General features: G+C 42.3%; 1 protein-coding gene across 4 annotated transcripts in view; it reads right to left on the minus strand.

The window, feature by feature from the left end:
- PKD2 (polycystin 2, transient receptor potential cation channel) overlaps nt 1–20,694 on the minus strand; it is a 47,479-nt gene that overhangs the window by 8,939 nt on the left and 17,846 nt on the right. For all 4 annotated transcript variants that reach the window (XM_079919500.1, XM_079919499.1, XM_079919498.1 and 1 more), the window contains 8 exons: nt 17,909–18,133; nt 15,228–15,456; nt 11,264–11,431; nt 8,499–8,680; nt 7,034–7,154; nt 3,560–3,658; nt 1,030–1,151; nt 664–781 (listed from right to left, as the gene is read on the minus strand). In XM_079919500.1, the coding sequence (XP_079775626.1) occupies nt 664–781; nt 1,030–1,151; nt 3,560–3,658; nt 7,034–7,154; nt 8,499–8,680; nt 11,264–11,431; nt 15,228–15,456; nt 17,909–18,133 (1,264 nt within the window). The remainder of the gene's footprint in view (nt 1–663; nt 782–1,029; nt 1,152–3,559; nt 3,659–7,033; nt 7,155–8,498; nt 8,681–11,263; nt 11,432–15,227; nt 15,457–17,908; nt 18,134–20,694) is intronic.

Here is a 20,694-nt window from a genome sequence, read left to right on the forward strand (position 1 = left end):
CTGATTATAAAAGCTCGTGTAAGTTTATTTTTAACAGTTTCATAGTAAGTATTCAAATGGAAGGCAGCTGTTAGTTTTATTTTATTATAAATGATAATTTAAAGAACAACTAGTTAATTGTATCTCTCCTGAGAAATCTTTTTTTCCCATTCTCATGGACATTGTGAAGTATATAACTACTCAGGTTTCCCCTCAAGTGGCTTTACTAGAAAGCTTAGGGCTAAATTTGTTGCTCAGTCTTATTAAGCATATGTATTTTTGTGGAATGCATTTTTTTTTTAGTTTCATTCACATTCAGTTTTATATCTGTTTTGTTTTGCTCCACTCTTCTTTTTACATTTATGCTAACATTGCATTTTAATATATATATTTTTAAACTTTTTATTTTATATTGGAGTATAGCCAATTTCAGTTTCAGGTGCACAGCAAAGCAACTCAGCCATACATATACATGTATCCATTCTCCCCCAAACTCCCATCCTTTTTGGAGTAAGCAGGGTACTACTACATCAATTGAGAGAGAGAGAGAGAGAGAGAGAGAGAGAGAGAAGGAAAAAGAGAAGACACACACACACACACACGCTCTCAGTAATCCACTACTTAGCAAGGTGTTTGAAACATGGTAGGTAATGAATCAATCATGTGCTCCTAAACTAGACCCACCCTCTCTTTTTCCAGGTCGTCTCTCATCTGCTGGTGCTCACGTTCTGTCAGTTCTTGGTCTCCATCCTGGTCGTACTTGGTGAATATTGCCTCAATCTCTGCATCAGTATGGCCCTTCCTGAAATTAGTGAGAGGTTACAGATGAACTCATTCATGTACATGGTCCAGCCCAAACACAGAGAAATCCACATGCAGGAGGAAAGGAGAAACTGCTGAGTCAGGGCCAGTCCTCCTCTTACAATACATTCCAGAAAGACACCCACCTCTGAAAAAGAAGTGTCTTCATGAGCACGTGGGTCAGCCTATCACCAAGGATTTACCTTTACATAAGGACTTTCCCAGGGCCACAGAAATTGTGATTCTTACCCTTTGAGATCTTGTCGAAGTTCATCAAAGTTTAACTTGCCTCCCCCTTGCCGCAGACTCTCTGAAATGTCATCCACGGTATTTTTCTTCAGTTTTAGTTTGACCAAGGCTTTATGGTAGCCCTGTTGGAAAGAAAAGACTTGATTTAGTTTACCCTCCTTTTGCATTTGCTCTGCCTTCCAATTGCAGTGGTAACTACTGTAAACCAGTGACAAGAACAGTGCCTGATGTAAGCGGGCCACAAAACAAGTATGTGTTGGATGAATGGTGGATGCATCCCGAGTTGTCTGTGAAGCTCTTGTGGGAGAGTTATATGGGAAGAGTCAGGGTCTTTCCATAAATCAAGAACTGGGGGCCTTTTGGTTTGTATTCACGTTTAGGTTACAGGAATGAAAATCACTGTGTTCCACAGCTGTCTGTCTCAGAATATGTAGGAATGTGCAACAGTTCTTCAGAAAACTAAGAAACCTGAGTCATGGATTAATTAGTTTCTATATCATTTCATAGTTGGTAATTTCCTTACATATGTCACGTGTGTAAAAAAATTTCGGTGACGTGGAGAGGAGGCTCTTTCACTAATACGTTGCAGGCAGACCTTGCTATGCATGGTAGCACGGGGCTGTGCAAACCCCCAGGCAACTGTGTGAAGCGATGCAGATGATCAATAGGAAAAATTATGATTGTTCTGTGACCTTTAAAACTTCTGTCAAAACGTTAAAAACTCCCTTGGTGTTGGTTATAAATTTTAGGGAAATTTAAAAAATAGTAAAATGAATATTTTAGTACGTTGACATTTTAAACAGTAGAAACATCAAAGATGAAAGTTTTACTTCTTTGTTAAAAAACTTATCCAGAGCAGTCTGAACGGTGCTGGCACTCTTCTTGTTGTTGTGTAACTTACAATATAGAGCGAGCATCTTTTCTACGTCTTGATGAGTTATCATAATCCTTTCTTAACCTGTATCAGCTTCCAACATTTTATCCCTTGCACTTTCAAAGCTGTGAAATATCTCCAAGAGCTCCTTTAACGTGAAATTTGTTGCCAGTGTGATTTCCTCTGAGACACCTTTATCCTACTCATCACAGTCACTTTCCTCATTTATGTTGATAAATTTGCCTTCACTGAGTTCTTCTGGCTGCCGTCTAGCTCTCGAATGGTGGCAGTGTCAACGCTCCCCTGGCCAGCTACGTATTTCTTCTGTAAATCCATTACGTTTGTTTTTAATTTCACTTCCAGTGTTATCATTCCTTGTTTCTTTCCTATACTTTCTTCTTCGCTGGCCTATTCTCTATTTTAATTATGCATATTTGTAAAATGTCACACGGTTTATCACTGGGAGATGAGGGCACAACACAACTACAAGTTTTGTACGTAAACTGAAGAGCAGATGCTCAGTGACCATCCTTGACTTTGAAAGAAGTGACATTATTAGTCACTGATTATGATGCACATCTGTTATTTATTTAACGACCTGAAGAGCTAGTAGTGAAGTTTGTCCTTCGTGCTATTACTCACAGTCAGTATACTGTAATAACTGAAATTTGAACTATGTTGAGAGGCTCGTATTACTTAACTGAAATCACTGATACTGTGCACATCAGAACCAAAGTACAAAGTGAGGACTGCTTGTATTACCCCGGGGATTTGCTAGAATGTAATCGACTATTATGCAAAATTCAGGGTAACACAAATGTTAGGTCCTGTCCAAGGGACTTTGTTTGACAAAGCGGAAGTTCTCTGTTTCAACATGATTCACAGACAACATTGTCCTGTGGTTTGAACCAAATGGAAAAATATTATGGTTAAGGAGCCACTGTGCGTTAGCTGAACGATGACAGGGAACAAGCTGCGTACTTCAGATGTAGTTATTTGTTGTTGTTTAAGTTTTGTATTTTAAATCAAGCATAGAAGTCACATGGAGAAGAACAAAGCTGCCCAGCTTTCCTGCCCTGCCCTTCCATGAACAATTAAACGCTTCCTGAGAAGGTGCGTAAGTGAAAGTTCTCAGGCCCTTAGGTCGTGGCCTTGCTCCAAGGACTTTTTCCTTTGACTATTTTAACACTTCCCTGGAAGGTCAGGGTAAAGAGTGAACAACAAAATATTTGCCTCTAAAACGTCTTTCCCTTTTTTTTTTTTTCAAATCGTAATTAAGATAGACGAAGGGAAAATGTCTTTATATAATCTTCCCTTCCCGTTTATTCTGAACTCTGGATCTGAAAGTGAGAGCCGACTAGAGGAGATATCAAAATAAATAAAGGGGATGAACCCAGGAGCTCAGCTCTTAAGAGGCAAAAGAGATTATTGAGAATTTAATTCTAGGGCACTAAAGGATTCCCAGAATTTAAGTTCAAGCTAGCATTATATCCAATCTCTATCTCCGACGTAGAGAACATTTAAGTTATTCCTGGAACACAGCAATCTACACTTTAAGTGGTGTCAATGGATCAATGTTGATTTGGCAATCTGGCTGAAACAATGTTCATTTTATATAGAAAATAAAACGATTCTGAGAATTAGGGCTTGTCATACCTTTCTGACAAGATCCGAGAGTTCCATTTCAGCCTTCTGCTGGGCCAAATCAGATTTAACTTCAGAGTAGGTATCATTGATGATGGCCAAAAACATATTCTGTTTGTAAATCAAAGGAAGGTAGAGATTAAAGAAGAAACCTAAATATATTTTGTTAACATCAATCTAAAATTTGACATGTCTTTTTCTTTTTTTAACAATTTGAGTATTTTATGAAGTCATCAATTAATAGTCTTGCTACCAAATTCTTTGGGAAAATTAGTTGTTCCATTGTCATGGCAAGGGAAAATGCAATATATATTCTTACTTACAAAACCATACATTGATATATTTTGCAAAAAGAGACAATAATGAAATAGAACAAAATATTAATGTATTTACCTATGAATGGTGGGATTATTTTATTACTTTTGCTTATCTGTTCTCTACATTTTTTCATCTGACATAAATCATTAGAGGTGTAGAACTCTAAAGAGCTCCTCAAATTTCAAGTCAACACAGAAAAGTGGAATTCTATGCTCATTCCAAATATTGTTATAATAGTTGAGATTACAGAACATATTTTAAGGAGGTAAAAAGACCTCTGCAAACAGAAACATGGCAGGCCTAGTAGAAAGAGAGTCAAGAAAAGCTTAATGCTAAAGACAGAGACTTTGGAGTCAAGCAAACTTGGGTTTCTGTCTTGGCGCTGCAAGACTATATTGTGTAACTCTTCTACTCCTAATTTGAAATTTTGTTTGTTTTTACATTTATAAAATGGGAGAAATAGTAGTACCTCCCCTACAGATGTGTTGTAAGGATTAATGAGTTCATCTACGTAAAGTGCTTAGGACAGGGCCTAACGGATGGCAAGTGCTACATAATTTATAGCTACTATTATTATTCAGTGGTGGTTAGTTCATTTTCCTGACTTGTCCCTTCCCCACTATAATGGGTTGTATTTCTAACACCTATTTCCAACGGGTTTCTCAAAGCACCACACCCACTGATCAGGCCCTTCTTTAACATGCCCTTCCATTGTTTTTCCTTTTTAGCATGTAACTATGGTTTGTGACTGTACACTTGTGTACTACGTCTGTTCTCCCCACAGGTCTGTGGAATCTTCATGAGGGGAGGGTTGGTATCTATTTTCCTTACCACTTGCATCCCCAGTACCCAGCACATTGCCTGGAATATACTGGCTCAGTAAATATTTATTGAATGACTGATGAATGAACAAATGAGAGCTCTATTATTTTGATGAGCTACTAAATCTCGATGAATTAAGGAGGAATACCGTTTAAGATTCTGTAGCAGAAATGAGAACAGGATATAAAATACACGTAAGTTCCTGGCTTAATGCCTGATTCTAAGGGTGGACAGTTGCAGTCAGTGGACCATGTCCCACCTTCGCCCATCCAACACAGGCATCTAATGTTCCATTTCTGTTTCCAAATGATGGTTAGCTAACACCTGCAAGTGTCTTAGTTGAAATGGATTAAAGTGTGTGTCCTCTGAAGAGATTTCAGAACATGGAAAGTGACTGAGAATGGCTCTCGAAGGTGTGGGGAGAGGAAGTTCACCTCGTCTCCATCCTGTCTCACAAGCGTCACTTAATTGTGGGATGGACTTTGCAACAGGAGGTCTTTCCCTGTTGATGCCAGGGCTTTTGCTTCCTGACTCAGCTGAGCCTCCGCATGCCACTGTGGCTTTCTAAGTGGTGGCAATACGTTAACACCCAGCAGTCATCTCAGAACAGCGGCCAGCCCTGCACTTGGCTTGCCATTAAAAAAAAAAAAAAAAAAAATCTGTATTGACAGTAGCTTCCTCTCTCTCTGGAGGGTACAGGGAGAACAGTTCCTTTTTGTTCAGTGGTACAAATAAATATTTCAGTATAAACACAAAAACTAAGAGCTTTTCATGTTCTAGTGATTGATCTGATAAAATAACTGAATAACGTAGGTGCACTGCCTACTAGAGGACAACATTCAAACAAGCCCACACTGAGCATTTCCAATTGCCACCATCGCGTCCCTCACTTGGCAGACTGATGTACAAAGAACACTTAGGTGGCCTGAGATTTTTATTCTCTTAGTAGACATTCAGGGATTCAGCTGCTCCAGAATTCAAAGTACTACCAATGTTAGAGAGCGTAACAAAGGCTTACTCTTCCCTCTTTTTTCTTCTTTAATATATAACAGGAAAGAGAAACTTTTTTTTTTTTTTTTTTTTTTTTTGCGGTACGCGGGCCTCTCACTGTTGTGGCCTCTCCCATTGTGGAGCACAAGCTCTGGACGCACAGGCTCAGTGGCCATGGCTCACGGGCCCAGCCGCTCCGCAGCATGTGGGACCTTCCCGGACCGGGGCACGAACCCGCGTCCCCTGCATCAGCAGGCGGACTCTCAACCACTGCGCCACCAGGGAAGCCCTAAAACTAATAATGATACATGCATACAGCAAGATATAAATGGATTTGCATGCTATTCCTGACTCTTTCAGTACCATTAAAGTACATCTAATTCTCAATCAGTGATTACATATACATAAGCACTAAATACCTGGACCAGCTCTGCAGCTCTTACAACTGAATTAATGAACTTGATACAAAGGATCTTTAGAAAATCCATTAAAAATGGAAACAATGTTTTTCTTCTTCAAATGGTTAAGATTTTATTTTCTTAAGGAAAATCTTAAGTGTTAGTGTTTAAATGAAAAATACCCATGCCTAGGTTAAGCTCACTTAATTTAATACTTTCTTAGTGGAGTGGACAAATAAATGTATAAATGTTAACATGAAGAAAAAAAATGCCTTTTAAAAAATCTTAATTAATTTAAGGCCAAAATGTTAAAAATGTGCATCTGTACCAAATCAAAAGCATAAAAGAATTATTTTTGAAAATAATACTTAAAGCCATTTCCATTCATTGTGAGATTTAGTTTTAAATTAAAATTTGAATACTTATTGTAGGCAGTCTCTAGATATATTAAATATGAGTAAGTTAAAACAACCTATCTTGATCTTGAGACACAATAATTCACTCAAATGTTACTCCTGACACCCTGCATCTGGCTGGCTTTGTCAGTTTCTATTTTTAAAAAAGAAAAGAAGAAGGAGAGAAATGAAAAGTCACTCAAGCAAGTGACCACGAAAGTGCTGACACTCGTGTTAAAAAAAAGCATGTAAGTGTATTCTACTTCTTAAAGGGCAAAGCACTATTTTAGGAAACTATACATTTGCACTTGATCTACTTCTTTTTTTTGCACTGAGTACATATATAAATGAAAGATCATGGAAAAAATACTTGGTGAAGACTTAAAACTGTGAATGAATGAGAAGTAAAATAAAATATGTTTCCTAATATCTACGTTTTTTACTATTCCTGAGTCTTTAAAAAATTGATAGGGAATAAAGTGCAAGAGAAAAGAAGAGATGATGATTTATGATGGTGATTCATGAAGTCTAAAGCACCTCGGTATAAACAACAGTGTACATACCAACAGGATGAAGAACATAAAGAACACAAACGTAGTGAAATAGATTGGTCCCAAAACTCGATTAGCTTCCTCCATCTCTGCGAAGTTGACGTCACCCAAAATGATACGGAATTGAGTGAAGCTACAAAAATAAAACAAAGCACAACACCACAGTACGAAAACAAAGCATGTCCAGCATTCTTCTGACGTAACATTTCTTAAGAGATGATTTCATACTTTTGGACCTTTTGTTTTTTAATCAGCGTGGAAAGCTACCAAATAACAGAAACGTGTCAACCCCTTTGGAAAACTCTTGTTACTCATATGAGCAGCTAGAGCCTTCTAGAATCAAAAGAATATGCTTTCGTGCTGTGTTATTTCCGTTTGGTAAAAAGAAAATATATTATTAGATGGCTTATAAAGCAATAGGCTCGAAGAAAGTAAAACGTAATCTGGGTAAAATATAATAACCCTAAACCTTCACAATGGTCACCCTGAGTCTAAGTTTAAAATCTCGTAAGAAAGAAAGATTTTTGAAGGATAGTCAAAATTGTACATGTATGAAGATGCACTATTTCAATGCACTTCGAGTGGGGTTGAGAATTGCTGCACGTTGCCAGATGCTGGGTCTTTATCAGTACAGTTGTTTCCATTCCTGACTTTCATCAGACAGCAACATGAATTAGGGGTCCTCGTGCACAAAGCCCCATTAACTCCTATTATCACGATCATCTTATTTCCTAACTAACTCCTTTCTAGGTGACATGGAGGTCTGAAATGGTTTTTCATAGCCTATTTGAGAACTTTGGAAAAAGACTGAAAATTCCTGTATTGGTTTGAGCTTCTCCTAGAATATTAGAAATACCCTTTTCTTCTTAGAAAATAGGCTGAAGTTTGAAGTTTATGGCAACATTATTTAATAGGAATAAAAGTATAGGCAAAGGTCTCTTAAATGCTACCATCTGCATTTGGTGCTAAGAAGACCTCAGTCTTTGGAACAGAGTTGGCTTACTATAGCTGTTCTTCTATATCTTACTACTTTAGGGCTCTGTCTTAAACATTAATGTTTCAGAAGGTATTGTCATCTTTGCATTGATGGGTCAATGTTTCTGGGAAAGAGAATCAATTCTTTTTTTTTTGTTTTTTTATTTCGTTTTGTTTTTTTGCAGTACATGGGCCTCTCACTGTTGTGGCCTCTCCCGTTGCGGAGCACAGGCTCCGGACACGCAGGCTCAGCGGCCATGGCGCACGGGTCCAGCCACTCCGCGGCATGTGGGATCTTCCCGGACTGGGGCACAAACCCGTGTCCCCTGCATCGGCAGGCGGACTCTCAACCACTGCGCCACCAGGGAAGCCCTAATTCTCATTTTAAACAACTGCTTTTAAGTACTTGGTAGTTAAATAGCCACTGTGAAGATTTCTTTAACCTTGAGAAGGCAGCACTGTCTATGATTAAATTTTTCTTCTTAATTTCATACATACTTACATACACTCTTGGAAAGTACTGAAGTCATCAACCTGAGTGCCAAAGACAAGGTATGCCAACTGAGCGTATGCTAAGAAAATAATGAAGAACATAATTGCAAAGCCAAAGAGGTCTTTGGCACACCGAGACATGGTTGTGGAGAGCTGACTCATGGTCCTGTTAAAGTTGATGAATTTGAAGAGCTGTAAAAGAGAGGGGAGATGAGATACGAGGATGAATGAGTAAACAAGCTGCGGTATATACATGTGATGGGTCATTATTCAGCCCTAGGAAGGAAGGAAATTTTGATTCATGCTACAACACGAATGAAACTTGAAAGCGCTGTGCTAAGTGAAATAAGCCAGACACGAAAAGACAAATATTGCATGACTCCACTTACGTGAGGCACCTAGAGTAGGGAAATTCACAGAGACAGAAGGAGAGTAGAAGTTACCAGGAGCTGCGGGGAGGGGGAAATGGAGAGTTAGTGTTGAATGGATAAAAAAGTTGCAGCTGGGATGATGAAAAAGTCCTGGACACGCACAGTGGTGATGGTCGCACAACGCGGTGAAGGTACTTAGTGCCATTGAGTTGTACACTTAAAAGTAGTTAAAATGGAAAATTTTGTTATGTATATTTTGCAACAGAAAGAAAGAGAGGACAAAGATGACTTGCTTTTTTTCAAATCCAGCCACTTATATTTTCTCATTTATAGTGAAAACAAGTTTAATTATAATTAAAATGACCATTGATATTTTTCTCCTAGAAAGATTAAAACAAAGGAGGAAAAACCCCACAAATGAAAACTAGCTAGATAAATGACAAGGACCTACTGTGTAGCACAGGGAACTATACTCAACATCTTGTAATAACCTATAATGGAAAAGAATCTGAAAAAGAATATATGTACGTACATAGGTATGTAACTGAATCACTTTGCTGTACACCTGAAACTAACACAACGTTGCAAATTAACTGTACTTCAATAAAAACAAGAAGAGTTAACATAAAAAAACACTAGTTAAGGGACTTCCCTGGCGGTCCAGGGGTTAAGACTTCACCTTCCAATAGAGGGGGTGTGGGTTCGATCCCTGGTCGGGGAGCTAAGATCCCACATGCCTGGCAGCCAAAAAAAACCAAAACATAAAACAGAAGCAATATTGTAACAAATTCAACGAAGACTTTAAAATTGGTCCACGTCAAAAAAAAAAAAAATCTTTAAAAAGAAGACACTAGTTAAAAAAACCTCCAGAAAATACTTATTGTATATTAACAGTCACTTATTGTGCATCAGCTTTGTGTCAGGCATTGGCCAGGGCTTGGAGCGAGGATCTGAACCGGGCTCTATCTGACTGCACAGCCACACGGCGCATTTCTGTAGACAGGCGCAGAGGGTACTGCCCAGGTTCGGCAGCTCGAGCCCAGAGGGCAGGACACACCGCACGGCTCTAGCTAGGAGTCTCGGCGGAAGGAAGTGGGCAGATCCGTTAGAAGCTGAGCTCCAATCTCTGCCTTAAAGAACCTAATGGTTCACAAGGTCTCGGGGGCAAGATATTTACAGGCGAAGCACTAAATGAGACGAACACCCTGAGGCACACGCTGAAAGGAAACCTCTAGAATTGTACTTAAAGACCTCTTATAAAGCGCATCTGGCACAACGAAATGTTTCTGACGGTTGTTATAATCACATTACTTGACACGATTCCTCGTAGTATTTCTATGAGATCTTGATTATTGTTCTGTTTTGTGATAAAGGTACGGCACGTTAGTGATGGTTTCTCTTGAACGAACATGTAACTGAATAAATAGCACGAGAGATACAGGACGAGGTCTAAGCCCTCTGATAAATCTCAGGCCTTCCAGGTGTGAATAACAATTCGGGAAAACAAGTAACTGTTTGGAAAGTACCTTCTAGAACGATGCTCTTCAACAGAATTTTCTCTGATGATGGAAATGCTCTGTATTTCCGCTATCTAAGACAGTAGCCACTAGCCACATATAGACACCGAACACTGAAAATGCGGCCAGAGTGACTGAGGAACTGAATGTTTAATTGCACATCATTTTAATTAATTTAAATTAAAATCTAAACAGTTACTTGTGGCTGACAGCTCCTATCTGGATGGCGCAATCGTAGAACTTAAGTGGTGACAAGCTGGCAGCTGGCCTCAAAACAATGACATTTCCTCAACCTGCAGAATCGAGGCTCATCGTGTATGAAGTGACCTGAGCTTTCACACACGAGGAAAGGCACGTGATGCCTTGGGAGAAGAAGGAAATGAGTCGTGAAGGTACTACTCGGAGGACCTGTCTGTCCCAATCTCAGTTCTAGGTAAAGCTTCTCTGGCCTCCACCTGGAAAGGAGGCAATCCTTCCGGAGAACATTTCCAGGGCAGGATCTCTCCCTTTCCTTTCCCCACCCCTTCCCCTCCTTTCTCTTAGTTCCTTTTCCTTCACCTGGTTCACCCCACTTACGGTGAAACTTGAACCTGTCTCTGGGTTAGCACAGCCAGGGGCCCCCAGGCCCAGGTGACACTCAAAGGTCTCCTAATGCATTTGTTAAATGAAACCTCCAAAGCCAGGTCTTCCAAGAGTGCAGGTAGCAGGCAGACAGTGAGATGAACGGTCACGTGAGTCCTGCGAGCTGACTTTACTTGTAAACACGGGGCTGGCTGCCTAAACTTGGCCACAGAAACCAATTCAAGTCCTTCAGCATTTTGTGTGACTCACGTTAATAAAAAGATGAAAACGATATTAAAGATCTGAACCTGAAATTTATAAATTACCTTAATCCAGACAAAAAATACTATGACAGCAGCTATGTTGTTGAACTGTATTTGCCAGTATGCCAGATTCTCAAAGTTGGGGAAAGCACTTTGATCTTCTAGAAACTGGAGGAGCACCTCCACATTCGATGTTCTGTGTATGTTGATTCCTGCAGCTACCACTGACAGCTGGAAGACAAAAGATTTAGATATTAGTGCAGTGTTCTAGAAATATGTAACTCACCTTAAAATGACTAGTTTATCTTCCTTCACAAACGTATTAATTCTAGGGCTCACCATTCTACTCACCCAACGGCATGCATAAATTAAGTCACTCACACGGAGGGAAAGAGTTGAGCACTGCCGTAAAAAAGTAAAAGAATGTATTGCTCGCACTTCCTTGGTTAGGAATAGAAACCCAGTGAGCGCACGTGTGCACGCAGGTGCCCGCACACGCGCATGCACACACCCGAGAGATGTCACTTCATTACAAAAGGAAACTCAAACAGGAACGCCTTCTGTTTTGTTCTGCCACCTTCACGTACATCACTTTCCAGCCTTGTGCTTTCCCAGGCCTCGTCTCGCTCTGTTTTTATTTGCGGGGCTTCTTTTTTTCCATCTTCCAGCCATCTATTCTTTCCTTTATTCAACAAACACATGGTGGATATCTGTGTACACAGCACCGTGCGAAGGCTCAAGAGGAACAAATACAAGTGAAAAGTACAAACCTCGTCCTCGAGAAGCTTATACTCTGGTTCAAGAGCAGATAAACACCCAGAGACAAAGAGTACAAAAGCCTTCTAAGAAGCTGGCATCACACCACATAGGGGAAGGGTGAAACAAGACATGTTCAAAGGAGCGCCTGTGACAGGGAAGAATGAGCTTGGTCTTAGATGGCGGGAACGAAGGGCACAGAGGGCTCGACAAGGCTCGCAGTGGGTACATGTGAGCCAAGGGTCCCCCACTTGCTTGCTTCTGTCCTTTAACTCATGACCATACAACTCTTCACATCTGCTTTGGTCCTGGCCTACAAAAATCCGAGGGGAACGCTGGGCCCGCCTCGCACCCATCACCACTGGATTAACGTGTATGTGTGTAAAGAGCTAGGGGTCAGCCATAACCACCGGGCCCCCACATGGACCCCGAGTCCACGGCGTGCGGGCTACGGCAGGTGCCGTGACCTCCGCGGCCCATCTCTCTCTTCTCACGGATGATGGCCGAGGACCACTGCATCAGCCCTTCTTGAGATGCCTGTCTGGTGATTATCAGAGTCAGGGCCTGCCTGTCTGCCAGCCTCGGCTGCAAAAGCCAGCCTCACCACCGTCCTTGTCTTCCCTGTGAAGGGTTCCCACACTTAGTCTAGTATTTTTTGCACTGGTGGTAGGAATACTTCCCTTGAGCTCTCTGGAATACCCTGGTAAGTGTTTTTCTGCATGGACTTCACTGAGAAAAAAGGGCTGACTGACTGAATCTCAAAATAACCCTTTACCAACTCTCACTAGGTACCCTTTGTTTTTGCTCTGCCCAGGGAAAGTGTTTATAAAAATATGGAATATGGGGTCATCTATACAATGCCATAGAAATACACTAAATTTCCTGAGCCTCTTCCTTCAAAATAGAGAATGAGAGAGAAGCAGAGAGGAAAGAGGTTCGGTGGGCATTCGGGTCGTTACGTGGCTCTGAGTTTTCTTGGAGATTTTCATCTCTTATCTACAAAAGAACTTTCTTCCTTTGGCATAAGCTTCACGGAAAGCGTGCCCTATTTCTAAAGGGTCAGAGAAGGTTTCAGAGGAGAAGTAGGATTCCAGTAGCCGTTCCTTGTTCTCATAAAAGCACACTGCCTGAACTGTTGTCTTGTCAGCATTGAGAGTTAAAAAAAATAAGAGCACAGGGAAGCAAGTTTTCAAAGAAACATTTGCAAAATTCTGCAGCTGCTTAGCCAAGAAACTAGCCTCACTTTCCATGATGTCATCAGCTATTTTTCCAGCGGTCTCCAAGGTGGGTACGAGGCAATTCACTGGGGTGTGAGATGAAAACATTAAAACGTATAGGCAGGTGATAAGAAAGTGTTAGAATTCTACTTGTATTTATTTTTATCCAAATATTTCAAATTCTATGCTGTGTATGTTTTTACAAATGTAATTACACCACTACACACACACACACACACACACACACACACACACTTTATAAATAAAAATACACTAGGGTGTGGCACTTCACTGATATGTTACATAATCAAAAAGCTGAATGCCGCGGACTAGTCCTTTGCTCACACTGAAGGTATTTGGGTAAAAAAAAAAAAAGAAAACATTAATTAGCATAATATCACACCCACTTTTTTACCATTATTCTCAATGACAGAAACATAAACGTATCCATGTAAACTAAAAGAGCAAAGTTTGCATCCTTAGGGCTCCAAATAATAATTGTTTTCCAGAACGATTTTCAGTGTATATGAATGGCACTCTGCCATCGTGCAGTACAGAAATATTTTGAAAAATTATTTCCCGTATCATCGCCTTTCCTGCCTCCTTAAGTATGGAAATTCTTTTGTAATTCTGTTCATTATTAGTATGTTGAGAATTTGGGAATCAAGAGTTTAGCTGCAGGAATTGTGATGTTACACAGCCATCGTGAAAGAAGGGGTGCACTTCTAACTGCATCAGGATCAGATGGGTTCCATGCTGTATCCTACAGGAACGTGTATTTTATGTAAAAGTGATTTCTGAAGTACACATGTGTGTGGCGCGAGGGCGGTGGCAGAGTGGCTAAGAGGGTTATCGTGAGGACTAAATGAACGTGCCGTAGAGGAAGAGCACGAGGAACTGTGCCTAGCACAGACAGCTTCTAAGTGTTAGCAATTACTGTTATCATTGCTCCTATTAATACCATTATTGCCACGCAATGCACACATATAGCTTGTTTATGTCTTAAGTCTCCTTTTACTTACATATGAATAACATTTTTTCTATATTTAATAGCATATTAAAATACATTAAGTGACATACTTTCTATATATTCCCAACTAACTCTAGTGATGATTTGATAATGACTTGATGTAAATGCTTCCCAAAGCCAAATGAACTTTTGGTTGGGGAGGAACAACACTGGTTAAGAAGCAGGATAACAGAAGGGAGAATGCTAACAGGATAACGCATCACTGACTAAGATTTCAGAGGCGCAGCTCTGTCGCTGCACAGTGGAAAGGATGGACTTTTAAGCATGTAACCATTAAGCATGTTGTTATATGCTCTAATGTGTAACAGACTAGCAGAAGATTACGTGTTATTGCTGAAGGGAGAAAAGCTTGCAAAAATACATCTTACACTAAGGCCTCTGGAAGGAAGTGATTAAGATGATGCTGAAGAGAAACCGTCTTGAACAAGTGTTGGAATTTGTAACAGAGTCACGGGCAGGCAAGGGCTCCACAAGGGGTCCCAGTCTTAACGCAACCATAACTCTGCCTTACGGTTTCCTGCACCTCCTACAGAAAACGCTGATGGCCATCATTTACATTTTGTACACTGTGGACTATCTGCAGGACATTTGAACCTGCAGGGAGGTTTTCTCTGCCACCTCCAAAGCTTCCTGGATGTTTCTTTATGCCGTAACTTTACACATGTGCAGAAACATATAAACTGATTTTTGCTGTAGCTGAAGAAAAATATGAGCCAAAGCAGAATAAACAAGATTGCTTTCTCCCCACATCTCGTGTGGCGTGCCAAAGCCAAACACGAACTACTAACCCATTCTTGTTATTAGTGTGGCCAAGTGAGAGCTTACTGTAAGTGCCTCTCCACTTCCATACGCAGAAGGGTCACTCATGCGACGTGAGAAGGTTAGTAACAGTGACGCTGATATTACAGAGGAGAACCTTTAGATTCTCCTTCGGGAAGGTCAAGACGCACAGCACTGAGGGGAGCGAAGACTCTAACGCATTTTTATAACAGGGTAGGGGATTTGGTGTTGTTCTCAAACCTACCACAATGATCACAACATCCAGACAATTCCAGAAACTCCGGAAATAGTGCAGCTTGTGAATGCGAATTTCCAGTATCTCTTCCACCACGTAGTAAAGGATAAAGAAACAAAAGATAATCTCACAGGCTGCCAGGAAGAAATCGAACGTCGTGACGTATCGGATCAGCTTCACAGGCTGAAACCGCCAAGACGGAATCACACCGCCTGTTGCCGGGAATTCGACCAGTAACCTGCGTTGCAATAAGAGCAGTTAACACGACGAACAACGTCAACAGTAACAACAACACAGGGATGCAGCCGGGAAAAAACATCGTCCATTCTGTCCCTGCTCTGAAAAAAACTGAGACCACACGTCACTCCAAACCAGTGGCAAAATGTTTTTTATCACAGCCGGGAACTCCATCCTTGTAGAATTTTGTGTTACAAAAAGAACAAGCCTTCCCAAGGCCTCCCAGACCAAAGAGGTTATTCGTCCTCAGTCTCCCATTTACGCTTCTGGTATTGAGACCACTCAAAATGCTATACGCTTATTTTTAAATGTAGAAGTTAATCAACGAACAAGACTTTATAGGACTTTGATTAAATGCAAGTCCTTCAACTGGGTAATCAAGAACGTAAGAAATATATGTCATCAATCAAGACACGTATGGCCTGGTTGAGAAGCAGGATGTCTCTTTCATATACATATAAGGACAGGGAATGAGTTTCTCATTCATGCATTTGGTGACACCTAACCAGAATCAAATAATTTGCCTACGGGGACCATTTTGCTATCGGAACTGCTCAGAGCCTTATAGTGGATTGGTGCCCAGTAAATGCCTGACCGTCTGCAACACTGACATACGCTCTTACGTTCACAGCGATGGCACTGATCTTTAGTGCTTTCTAATAACTGAAGTGAAGATGCTTCTTGCCAAATTCCCCTTTGTAGGTGTCACACTGAGAAGGTTAAACGATTCACTTAATGGTACAATTTCCCTTCACACTAGAAACAGACTCTCTAGATCCTTAACTTGAAAGCTTTTAAAAGATCTCCAGTCAGCGATCAGGTGTAACCATCTCTCCCGTTACAGGATGGACAGGACAGGTGGCCACTCCTAGAACCTAAGTATCTAGGGCTCGAGCATGAGCAATAATAGGCAAGGACTATAGCAAATTAGAATTGGTCAAAGCTGTGTGAAACATCTTCCTTCCCTGGCACTGTCAACCTCCTGTTTTCTTCCTATTCAATACGCTGGAGCGTAGGGGTGAGAACCAGAAACTCAGGAGGGCAGTACTGAGACAAAGAGCCTTGTGGCAGCCTCAGTGTGAACTCACAAGGGCAGGAAGTGGCCTCTGTGTGCTGAGTCATCTCTCTCTGCCTGTCCTGGTCCTGCATCGTCAACCCCTCCAGAAATTGAGACAACAATGTAGAGAAATGAAGCAACCGCCTTGACAATATTCACTCTTAAAGTATGAGGGGGAAGTGGGAGACATACTCGTTTATACCTTCTATAAATAGATATTTCCTTAAACGTCAGTCAGAGTTGCCTGCCTGCGTGTATCCTCTTTCTGTGCTCACTGGAATCATTAGCAGAAGTTCAACAATAATTGCAATAGATTTTCATTCATTTCTAGTCATAACTGTTACTTGATTTAATGTGATATTGTTTTCTGCAAAAGTTATTAGATACAAAGACTGGGAAAATCCAACTGGCTATGTAAAGCACAGCTGAGTTTAGCCTCAAAAGTAATCACAGAGTAAGGCTATTATGAGAATGCAGACTTCTTATTTGGTGGGTAGATATATGTGCAAGTGATTCATGTCAGCAACGTCTGCAGGTTGCTGCCACATTCACCAGGAGGATTAAAGCGGGTGAAGCCTGGACCCCCCTTGCCTTGTTCTCCGTGTTTTATAGCACCTATTACCTTCTAACATGCTATCTAATTAATTTGTTTCCTTTGCTTATTGTTTATCATCTAACATCTCCTCCTGGTTGAATGTGAGCTCTACAAGGGCAGAGATCTTTCTGATGCATCCCAAGAGCCTTGAACAGTGCCTGGCACATATTAAGTGCCCAATAAATGTTTGCTGAATGAATGAACGAACAAGAGGTCCCAGACAAGCCGGTGGGATCTCTGTCAGTTTCCTCCCTGTCACCAGAATGGTCATGATGACAAACATCACAGAATCTGCAGAAGGAACTTTACGTGCCTTTGGTAATTCTTGAGTGTAAGCAGGTACCGGGGCACCCTACTGAGCACAGGTGTAGCCCCTGACTACTGTGCTCGTGTTCTAATCACGTGCACATCATCGGAGAATGTGAAACTCAGGGAAATGAGTCAAGATACGATGCCTGGGGGCCTTGGTAGCAGAGCATGGAGCAATGATCATCCTCGTGATGGGAAAGGATTGACGTCAGCAAAACACGGTGCTTTGTCTGGGACGGTTCCAGCCTTGGGATGAACTTGGACCAGACTTAAGCTTCTTCCTAACTCATAACATCCCCGGATCCTAACTCCCTTCCTCCAGAAACCCCTATCCCAGGAAGCTTTTTGGTTTTCACCCCTCCTTGCTGTCAGCTCTGATCCTTGAAACTCTCATTTAGCCAACTGCAGGCAATGATTTTCTGGTCTAACTCCAGACTAGGACGTATATACAAACACACGGAAGTGGGAGGCGTGGGTGCCCTTTATACGCACCTGATCACACAGAACAGATTGATGTTGGCATTGTACACTGAAAAGTCAATAAAAGTTGCCCGGGTTCCCCGGTCCAGCCAGCCGTTTTTCTTGAGGTTAGCAATCTGAGCGGCTGTCTCCTCTCTTGTTCTTGACAGATCCAGGTAATAACCAGCTCCGCTGTAAGTTGCGATCATTCCCCAGTGGCTGCTCCCATTCAAGTCTTTTTCACTTGTGTAGATCCAACTAATTCAAAGACAAAACGAGCAGGTGAAAATCAGTGGAACACCCGGGGCAACTACGAAGACAGCGTACGTAACAAGTAACGGTGAGTCCCATCGAGCTGGGGGATGTGCTTGCCACGGTGCTCTGTGTTTTCTGACATCATCCTCATATAGCTATTATGCCCATTTTAGGAATAAGGGCCCTGAGGCTTAGTGAGGCCAAGTCAGCCTCAGATCTTTTGAAGGTAGAGTCAGGAACCCACCCCAGGACAGTCTGCCTTCAGAGGCCTGTGCTGTTAGCCCTCAGTTTATATGGTTGCCTTTCAGGGTGACTTACTTAGGGACTAGCTGACCCTAGGCCCCCCAAAAATTGCAGCCAAAAGAGGTACGAGTTCATCAAGTGCCACGGTCAGCAGCTCAACTAAATAAGACTCCATACGGCATTTGGGAGCTTAACCCACAAACGTTTACAGGCTCTCAGGAACCAGATGCGTCTCTGGTATTAATGAGGATGGAAAGATGAACTAAGATCCTTTCTCTCCCCAATTTATAATAAGTGGGGAGAGGAAAGTTGTAATTAAACACCGAAAATACAAGGTAGGTGATAAGAAGAACCAAAAAAGAATCATAGAAAAATTGCTCGGGCCAAGCAGAGGGAAGCTAGGCTTCTTTGGAGGTTCAGCGATGATGGGAAAGGTGAACCAGAGAAGGCTTTGGAAGAAGCCACGTTGAACCTAGGCTGTGAAAGGTAAGCAGGATTCAGACGTAGGCAGGTGGATGGGGAGGGTGTTTTTAAGCCTGAGCCAGGCGGGGCCGGAGACGTACAAGGCATCCGCCAGTAGTTCGGTTTGGCGCCCATATGATGAAGGAGAGAAGGCTGAAAGGTGGACTCTGGTCAGATGGTGCGGGGGCAGGCGTGAAGGGGTCACCGAAGGGAAGGTCTCTGGGAGGCACAGAACGGGGTTACCTGGAGTGGTGAGGAAAGAGAGAGGACGCATGTGTGGAAGAGAGTTAACACAGTGGGTCCGAGACCGCCTCTCCTTAAAGCATCCAGGTTGGACTCGGCTGGCATCTGGAATTTCAGTGATAAACGGCTCCCTACACTGATATGAAACTTCCTCTGACCAGAAGGAGAGGCTCACAGTGCCTAGGCTTCTGTACAAACAAGGTGGCTCATGCCCACGCCTGCCTCCCTTCTGGGAGTCTGAGATTTGGGGATGTGCTGGCCAGAGCCTGCCTATGTAACCAGCACCCAGAAACACATGGGAGGCGCCAAGTCTCTGCTGAGCTTCTCGGACAATGCTTCCTACATGTTGTCACAACTCGTCACTGGAGGAAGACGCGTGTCTTGTGTGGCTCCACTGGGAGAGGACCTTTACAACCCGGCACCTGGTTCCCTCCAGACTTTGCCCCACGAGCCTGTCCCTTCCGCTGCTTCTGCGTATTTCCTTTCACTGTAGTAAAGCTCGGCCATGAATATATGCTGAATCCGGGGAGCCCTTCCACAGAATCACTGAACTCCGTGAGGCTGGTCCCAGGGACCCCGACACAGCTGAGTCAGCTGTCCTTGCAAGAACCGATGAGGCCTGAACTAGAGCAGTGAGCTGGGAAGGACAAGGGAGGGCCGAGACAGGGCCACGGAGGTGACTGTCAACAGAGCCTGGCACTGATCTGGAAGCTGGGGCAAGGGAGAGGGGGCTTCTGAAGAAAGACTCCAGTCTCTTTTTGGGTAATGCGAAGATGGTGGTGCCGTGAACAGGAGGAAGGACACATTCGACAAGAAAGTGATGAGTTCCGGGACTTCCCTGGGGGTCCCGTGGCTAAGACTCCGCGCTCCCAATGCAGGGGGCCCGGGTTCGATCCCTGGTCAGGGAACTAGATCCCACATGCCTCAACTAAGAGTTCGCATGCTGCAACTAATGATCCTGCACGTGGCAACAAAGATCCCGCGTGCTGCAACTAAGACCTGTCGCAGCAAAAAAAAAAAAAAAGACTCCGCGCTCCCAATGCAGGGGGCACGGGTTCGATCCCTGGTTGGGGAAACTAAGATCCCGCATGCCGCACGGCATGGCCAAAACTAAACAAACAAACAAATAAATAAGTAATGAATGATAAAAAGTGACGAGCTCAGTTTGGGGCATACTGAATTATCGGAGCTGGTGGGACATACAGGTAGCATACACACTCATCTTCTATCAGACTCTGGCAGGACCTGGGGTGGTTTAAATACACACAAGAAGGATCCCTTCAGTAGCCTACCCTGTAGTGAAAATCACTTATAAGCGTCTTGGATGTTCTAGGCACTGTTCAAAGCTCTGGAAATACAGCAGTGAACAAAACAGAGTCCCTGCCCTCAAGAAGCTTGAATTCTGACGGGGAACTGAGGGCAGCAGGCAGCCACTCTAGCAACGTAATTAATATGGAAGCAGCAACGTGGCGTCATAAAAGAAACATGGGTTTTGGAGTCAAGCTGGTCCCATTTACTAGCGGTGATGTGTTTTCATCTATAAAATGGAGCTGATACCTATTTCAGAGTTGTTCTGTGAAAAGTAGATGAGATAATGCATGAATTCACTTCTTAGA

This window comes from Stenella coeruleoalba, assembly GCF_951394435.1.
Source record: "Stenella coeruleoalba genome assembly, chromosome: 4".
Taxonomy (NCBI): domain Eukaryota; kingdom Metazoa; phylum Chordata; class Mammalia; order Artiodactyla; family Delphinidae; genus Stenella; species Stenella coeruleoalba.